We start from the raw sequence: 9,117 nt of genomic DNA, 5'->3' as shown, positions 1-9,117 counted from the left end.
AGTATTGACTTTTTTCAATTTTTTTTTTTTCAAAATTGTAGATTTACACTCTTCTTGAATTGTTTATTATTTTTATATTTTTCACCCTTATATTTATTATATACACCACCATCAACTTTTGATTTTCAAATGGTAACCTATACTTCAAATTTCATAAATTAATAAAGCTATTTTTTTAATTAATTATTACGTTAAAATTTTGAATTTAGCGCTAGTAGTTTATGAGTTATAGGTATTTAAAGTTTAGATTGGCAGAGTGGAGTGGTACGGGGTTACCCCGCAAAATGTTTGTCCACTACTCCGCTTGTCAAAACTTTAAATACTTATAACTCATAAACTACTAGTCCTAAATTCGATTTTTATGTATCAAAATTTTTAGAAAAATATTCTGCTTTGGAATATGAAATTAAAAAACTATGTTGCCATTCAAAAAAGTAAAAAACTTAAAAAATGATAAGGATAAAAAATATTTAAAAATATAATTTTTTAATAAAAGCGTTGGTTTTTTAACAACTTGAAACTATGTAAAACAATATTTTGAAAAAAGTCAATACTTTTATAAATAATGAGTGTTGTTTGATAAACGAATCACCCTGTATAATATAAATAAATAAACACTATTATAAATATTTTTTTCTTTAAATTTGATATGTATATAGATTATAGGTAGGAATATGTAAATACTTGGGTGGGTTGGTGGTTGATTTTGCCCTACTTGTTGTAAAATAGATTGGAGCCACTCAACCACTGGTGACTGGGTACTAGGTATATCAATGTTTACTACAAGACAGTAGAACCAAATTCTTAGGGAAATCAAAAGAAAAAAATATAGAGATAATCTATAGTGGGAGACTCCCACTATAGATTCCCACTGGGAGTTTAGGTAGAGTAAGTACCTATCTAATATTTGGTATAAAAACTTCATTTTAATAGTATTATATAATCATGATATTATAACTTTAATAATTATTATAAAATATTAATAAGGAAAAATTGAAATCTTTACTTAAAACCAGCTTTTGACAAATTGTATTTATTTTTTTTTTACTGTAATAAGTGTAACTGAAATATTATCTATGGATGCACTATCACATAACTTTTTAAAACATGCCTACCTAATTAACTTTTTGCAAATAATAATTTATTATTTCTTTTATTATAAAGCTAATTACTGCTAGAGTGCTAGAATTAAAAAAAAAATAAACTATACGCATTGTTATCTGCTGTATTACTAATTGACGGAATACAAATATAATTTTCACATTATGACATTATGTTTAAAACAATTAATATACATATTACATAAGTTAATGCCTGGTAAATAAATATGCTACTCAAGGTAGAATGTTCCTTAATTTAAATAAATCATATGAATGTGGAGGATGAGCGGTCCACAAGGATGAGTGCCTCCTTACTACTCGTACAACGTCGTGACATACACACACAAAGACAAAAAGTACCTATAGGTACATATAGGTACATATAGCCATATAGGTAGGTACTTACAATTTTTGTAATTTAATAAAAAAAATATTATGACTTAATGGATATAAATATTAGGTTATCTAGGATATCAATTCACACTGTTATGGATAATTAAAGCTTAAAAAATTTCATTTTCGGTAGTGACTCTATTCTCAAGACTAATTGTGTACTAATTTGAATATCGTCTTTGACTCCTAAGGTTTCAAATTTTGCATTCCGTAAAATGGTTGATACAACTATTTTCATTTGATTCATTGCATACTTTTGTCCTGAAACAATATTCAAAAGTGAATTAGTATAAAGTTAAGTTTCAACATTTTTCTAAATTATAAAACTGAAAACTTTTATCCTAACATCTGCATACAGGTTAGCTAACGAAAAACGAACTATGTTTGAAAAATTAGAATATGGTGATTTTTAGCTAACGATTTTGTTTGCATATTTTATATGAGTATAATAATTATATTCAAATAGGTAACTAATTTAAAAATAAGAATTTACAATTACCAATACACATGACTTTATCATTCTGATACATAACAATTAGTATAATATTTTATTTGCGAATCACAGGTAATTTGAAGATATCGCTTAACACCCTCCCCCAGTTGCGTATCCAGGATTTCTACTAGAGAGGGGGCAAACAAAATTTAATAAATAACATTCAAATAACAGTGTTTTTAATTTTTCAAATATTTGGAAAATATTGATGATAATGACACGCTTATCATTCTACGGTGTTTTGATAAACAATAACCATTACATTTTTTGTAATTTTAACTCTCAACCGGTACATAGCCAAAATTAATAAATTTACGGTTATTTTTTATATATTATATGATATTATATGATACGGTCCATGGGGGGCATAACCCCTTATATAGCACGGAATACAGACCCCCAACAATGTAGACTTTACACACATGGTACACTCATTTCGGACTCCTAAGTGGGGCAGGCTCTGCTTGACAACACGCTCAAGACATTTTACCTCAAATTTATGAACAAAATTATGGTAGTCATAGGTATGGATGATGTTTTATCTTGTGGTTTAAATAGAATGTAATTGGCTAATAAAATATGCAAATTAGGTTGTTTTAATTTAAAAATAACCTATTGCATATTTAAAAATCATCATTTTTTCTATGACCTATCTGTAATTATTATATTTCTGAATTCATAATATTATACTAGCAACATTATCTCAACCAAAATATTATACATTGTATAAATAATATTCTTTTCGCATATCGTGATTGTTCATTATTTTATATAATGGCATATAGCCATATAGCCATATAGGCTATAAATGTAATTGAGAAGTAAAAAAAATCAATCATACCAATACAATTTCTAGCGCCAGCGCTGAATGGTAAATATCCAAATTGAAATTTTGCTTTATTTTCTTCGTCCAAAAACCTTTCAGGGATAAATTCTTCAGCATTCGGATATATGTCTGCACTGCGGTGCAGAATAAAAGGATATACTGCAATTATAGTCATCGGAGGAATAATGTAATTCTCTGTAAATATAATAAAACAATGAGATAATATTTTTTTAACCTATTCACAATTTGGATCTTTATAATGAAGTGCAATTTGTATTATTGGTTGTTACTTATTATAGATTGTATTTTTAAGTATATATAAATTAAAATATTGAAGTTATTGATTTTTTTTTAAAAAATAAGCATTTCATAATACGATTTGTTTTAATTAAAAAATTATAATTTAACTAGGTACTAACTATAAAAATTTTAAATATAGGTACAATGGGATTATTTCAAACAATCTTTTATTTTTCAAAAATAAAGTAATGTACTGATGTAATTTATAATTTATATAGAAATATAATAAAGTTAATACATTTTTTCATAAGAATTATTGATTCTCTAATAAGTATCAAAACAAAGTTCTTACTAAGCTGTAATGGAGTTTGTAGTTGCCTCGTAATGCCTGGCACACTGGGATAAAGTCGAAGAGATTCTTTAATAACAGCTTCTACATATTTCATTGCATTTAAGTCTTCCATCGTTGCATCTCTGTTAGAGTCCCCAAAAATACTATGTAGCTCGTCCCTAGCTCGATTCTGTCATTAAATAACATTAATATTATTGAAATGTGACATTAATCAAAGAATCCTTACTTGTATATCAGGATAAATCCCCAGCAAAATCAAAGTCATTGTCATCGAAATGGAAGATGTGTCGTGGCCTTCAAAAAGAAATGTATCTACTTCTTCGCGAATATCGCTGTCGTTCATCTGATCCGGCGAGTCGTTCAAAACGTAGAGAAGTAAGTCTAAGAATGATTTTTTTTGCGGTTTTTCTAAACGATTAGTACAAATATATAAGTAATAGATATTTTCTTAAATACCTATACCTTAATGTATTTTAAAAATATTGAAATTTATGACGTTCGACGAATGTATAGAAAACCACAATCTTTCTTTTTTACGTACCAAATTTACTGCCTGGCTGCACTTTTTCAATTTCAGAGTTATTTAACGACAATCGTTTGTTTCTAATAACCTACAGTAAAAACATAATTTACGCTAGTTAGGTTAGGAAAGAATAAAAATAACTATCGATAAAACACAATATTCTGTGTCATGTCATATATAGATATAAAACGAGGAGAATAATTATGTTATCTCTGCAGCTTTTTTTATTATTTGTGTTATTCGTTATTGGTATTAATAATACGATTAAAACAGAGAACACTAAACAGTTAGGTAAGGTTATATGGAATAAAACGCATTATTTAGCCTTTTGGTGTACACACGTTATCAGTAAAGTCGTGTAACACTTTGATTGATTTAAAAAATCTTTGACCGCTTCCACTCATTTTATAAACCAGATCATTCCACAGCCAGAATTTGAAAATACGTTCAATCACCGATTTGCAAGCACTAAAAAAAAAAAAAATTACGAATAAATAATTATAATTAAATATAAGTAACTATTGAATTTAAATATTTTTTAGTCAGAAATTAGAACAATTTTTACTGTAAAATCATAATTATTTCTTAAAATGTTATATTTAGTTTTATTGGTATTTAGATTTAGATAGTTTTAAATTTTAATATTTAAATTCAAATTTAAATAGTTTTAAATTTTGGTATACCATTTAATTGAATGGACATATTGGACTGATTTACCTTCTTGAGCATTCATCTCAGTACCCATTATTGTTTCTAAAACAGACAATATACTTTGTTTGTGTACACAAGTTATGACAATTTTATTGCTGTCCAAATGATTGATTTATATTTTAATTTACATATTCAACTGAATAGGTATATCACCATATCTTATTATAATACGTTGAGTAAATTATTTGGATATGTATACTCAAAATTGTATTAATAACCGGAAATTAAATGTTACATAATTAATCACCACAAATAATGTCGAGGGAACACAAAGTTACAAAATCAGCGATAGAATTTTTTTCATTGCTGTTTACAGAGGCGTCCAATAGCTTATCCACTAATATGCGCGAGTGCTTGTTTATGGAAGCATTGTACATGTCTAATGTCTTGAAATGAAACGTGTTGGTGAGCAGCTTCCGTCGGCTATGCCATTTCTGACCTGTAGATATATAATATGTTACAGTAAATTATATAAACGTGGTGATTAATGTAATTTTCTTAAAAAATCGGTAAATGTTTTAAATGTAGACGTTTCCGGTTATTGACGTCTATCACCAGTTTAGTAGGAGAATTTCGTTCAATATATTTTTGATAGCTTGAACAATGTTCATGAACGTTCAATCTTCAGTGATATATAATATATTTAAGTGTATACGCGACAAATATTCGTTAGTAAATAATATTATGGTGAAATTAGACAGAAAACCCAACTAGCGATAACCTACATAATAATATGAAATGGTTTGTTACTTAATTAGTTTCTACGTTGATATTTTGACGAGTTGAATATAAAAAATGGTGGTATTTTATAATCATTTGTTAAAGTATGTTATGTCACTCGAGAAATATTTAAATAAAAGTTTCATTAAATGATAGCCTACTAGTCATATTTAATTATAATATTAAAGTATGGAGAAAAAATTTAGAGCAGCAGTCGCAAAAAGTATTTACAATACAACGAGGTGGTAATAACGAATCGACGCTATATTTTATTTTAGTTCTGCAGAATAACACAGCTATAACGTTAAAAAAGTAATGGATTTAAAAATTGGACACACAAAAAAACGGTAAAGAATAATAGGCTTATGATGTTGTGACCATTAGCAGTAAAGACAAATTGATTAAATAACCTATGGTTGAAAATGACTCAAATGTTTAATATTACACCTCAGTAGACGAGTTGTTTGAAGTTATTTACACGGCCCCCTATGGTAGTAGGATATGGTGGTAGAAATAGAATGATAGCTGCGTTAAAAAAGAATATTATAATGTAACAACAGAGGCAGTTAAATTATGTCATATTTAGGCTTATGTAGTAATCCATCTCGGTAAATTACGTCAACGGCCAGTGAAAAATGTGAAAAACATTGGAGTTAAAAACATGTTTTTTCTACAGCATTTACCTACATAATCGAATTATTTACAGGTTAGCATTTTACATAAAATATTACAAATAAGTAGATGATAATATTTGTTATCGGTTTCCAAAATTGTGTATGCGTAGCACACTAGCGCGTTATTCTTTCATTTCATACCTTTGATAAACATACCTGAGCTCAATAAAAGACCTTCGTTCAGCCATGGTGTTAACATTTCATATTCTGGACCTTTTGTGATATGTTGAGTGTTGGACAGCAGAATCTATATTAAATGTATAATTATTAATTATAGTATACGATTATTATTTTACTGTAATAGCTGATGATAACAGATTTTTAAAGCTTTGTAATTTATTATAGCTATTATAGGTAATAGCCAGTCTTTTATAAGATACTTTGTACACCTATTCAATTACAGATACAGATATATATATATCTGTATGTAAATATATATATATATATATATATTTATAAGTATTTTAACTTGGTTTTGTTTTTAATTATATCAGGGGACAGGGGTACGTTAAAATCAAATACCCTCGCCTTTTTGTTAGAATATATATAATATAATAATAGAATTATTGTATTTAATGATGTATTTTATAAATTACACAAATGTATAAATATTTATTTTATGGTGAGAAAAACAAAAATGATAATTCATATTACACACAGTGATCAATTAAATTGAATCAAAAAATAATTACTAATATTACCTAATTTGATTTGATTTGTTCAAAATATTGTATTGAATATTTAAAAACGCATTTCCAGCATAATATTAAGCTTTTTGGTACCTACTTGTTTAGTTGTTTATATCGTTCGTAGTTAATTAATATTTTTCGATAAAACATAAATTAATATAAAAATTAAGATGATATTCTAAATTGCGTTAATTTCATATTTTATTTTATCTTTACAATAGGTTTTTGTTACAAAAATTGAATTCCTTGTTATACATTTATGTTCAGTTGAACTTTAGAAATATTTTGAAGTAACTACATTTTAAAAACTTTAATGTTCCTATAATAATATATAATTCAATCACTTACTTTTAAATCGTCTGGATCGTTTAGAAAAACATATGATCGGCCTGAAAGGTTAAAATGAACCACTGGACCGTTATTCCTCATTATATCCATGATAAATGGCAAAATATCTAAATAATTTTTAAGAAAAATAGAAATTTATCAATCGAAAATTATAATAAATAATACGTTTGATATGCTACAGCAATTGTATAATGTTTAATACTGATTTAGTTTTAAATTGTAGTAATTTCATTTTGTAGTTTATTCTAATCTATATGTAATTTGAACAATACGTATGTCGTTTATATTTTAAATCTATCTATATTATTGATATGATATTGAATTACGTACGGGTTGGGTTTTAATTTTTAAATTTATTTATAGTTCTAATTTTCTGAAAATACTATACTATACGTCTATACACTATATTGGGTACCTACTTCTTTTATTAATTATTACTGTGTTGGTAAAAGTACAAGTACCTACCTATGTACATACGAGTAGATAAATTCGATTAAAAGTTTTAATAATCTGTATACACTTTCTGGTTGGTACCTATCGAATATTTTGTTGACAGTTGTATTACGAATACAGTAATAATCATATTACCTATTATTAATCATTATAAATTAATAATTATTGATAACCTTGCATACAAAACATTTTTATTATACATTTTTAATAATTAGGTATGGTAGTATTAATTATATAGTAAAAGTGTAAAATAGTATTCCACAAACAACAAACACATACCTAAACATGGGTACTTTTATTTAAAGGCGTTTAGTTTCATATATTATGTACAATGACGGTCTAACATTAAATATCAATATGATGTGATGAAATCAATCTCTCGAGTTTATAAGTAGTATTATTTTTGAAAACATTGATGTACTTAAAATTCAAACTAATAGTTTATCAGTAATTTAAATGTTCATACTTAGGAAAATATTCCTTAAAAATAGTTGTAAAAAAATATCAAGTGCCTAGATATATAGTATTGAACCTAGTATTTATTATATTATTTGAACTATATTTTACGAATTATTAATGTTGATATGATAGGTTAATCATAATATTAATCACTGACATTTTTAAATTATCATACTTTCCGTATTTATTAACCCATTACCATGGACCTATAATTATCCTTAGTACATTAAGTTCAGTAACTCAAAAACAACTCGTTCGAATTTTTATTCAGATAAGTTCACATTTTCAGAAAAAAATGTAAAGTAAAACGCTCTAAGTCTTCGTTTGAAAAACTTAAATAATCTTAATGATTTGAAAATGTGATGATTAAAAACATTATACATTTAATAATTTCAAAACTCAGATTTTGAATAATTTACTTATCGAAGAAAATACGGGTGAGCGTGATGGTTGGTGAATAATCGATTAATTCGATCAAAAATTAATTGAAATCAATATGATGTCACACACTTCGTGATTACCTACCTTTCGGTTGCATCATCGCTAGTTTCCACGAAAGTAGCATCTCGCTCCAAAAGTTTTTCGTTACGGACGGCACGTGAGACGAGATCTGTCGGTATTCCACCGGCATGCGTAGTCGCAACCATATCACGTAAGATAATAAACTCGCCAAAGACAACAAAAGCACATTGTAAACGTTCAGTTCAATCATTTCCGTCACAATTTCAGTATAGTCTGTATAATTATAATAGATAATGATTTGATGTTATCCACAACGTCCGAGTAACGAAACGACGCGATGTGATCGGTTGATTTAAATTTTAAACGATGATATTTTATTGATGATGTTGGTTCAATAATAATTTTGTGTCACACCACAGCCAAGAGAGTGCATCGGTTAACAGCTGTGTACTGCGATATGCTGGTTACGAATTGCGCGTAGTTAAAAACCTACTTATGACTAATATCTCCATGGTTCTGTGGGACGCCACTCCCACATGACAACACTCGTTTTACAAATGTACAGCATACCAAATTGGCACGTTTACGATATCCATTTTATTCTATTGTTTTTAAAACCAGAGCTGATTGAACTATTATAATATTTAAAGTAAGATATATCTAATAACCTGAGA

At 27.1% G+C, this 9,117-nt stretch overlaps 1 protein-coding gene across 1 annotated transcript; it reads right to left on the bottom strand.

Moving 5' to 3' along the window:
• Positions 1-1,205: 1,205 nt before the first annotated feature.
• On the bottom strand, positions 1,206-8,908 carry LOC107163881 (cytochrome P450 4V2-like). Its single transcript, XM_015511494.2, has 11 exons — positions 8,507-8,908; positions 7,070-7,176; positions 6,189-6,279; positions 4,886-5,077; positions 4,611-4,680; positions 4,269-4,395; positions 3,946-4,015; positions 3,631-3,812; positions 3,405-3,573; positions 2,828-3,007; positions 1,206-1,754 (listed from the first exon to the last, which is right to left on the bottom strand). The coding sequence occupies exons 1-11, from the start codon at positions 8,691-8,693 to the stop codon at positions 1,597-1,599; spliced, it is 1,533 nt and encodes a 510-aa protein (XP_015366980.1). The 5' UTR covers positions 8,694-8,908; the 3' UTR covers positions 1,206-1,596.
• Between the last annotated feature and the right edge of the window lie 209 nt (positions 8,909-9,117).

Source organism: Diuraphis noxia, unplaced genomic scaffold, assembly GCF_037042655.1.
Source record: "Diuraphis noxia isolate RWA-SAM2 unplaced genomic scaffold, SU_Dnox_SAM2 contig0005, whole genome shotgun sequence".
Lineage (NCBI taxonomy): Eukaryota > Metazoa > Arthropoda > Insecta > Hemiptera > Aphididae > Diuraphis > Diuraphis noxia.
Note: the sequence above shows the minus strand (reverse complement) of the source record. Positions and strands in the feature narration are given on the sequence as shown.

Bases quoted from the DNA above. Each gene is read 5' to 3' on its own strand.
- LOC107163881 (XM_015511494.2), bottom strand. From the start codon at position 8,693: ATGATTGAACTGAACGTTTACAATGTGCTTTTGTTGTCTTTGGCGAGT. The intron at 7,177-8,506 runs GTAGGTAATCAC...AAAATTATTTAG, and splicing joins AGCGATGATGCAACCGAAAG to ATATTTTGCCATTTATCATG. The intron at 4,681-4,885 runs GTGATTAATTAT...TGTCTGTTTTAG, and splicing joins TTCCCTCGACATTATTTGTG to AAACAATAATGGGTACTGAG.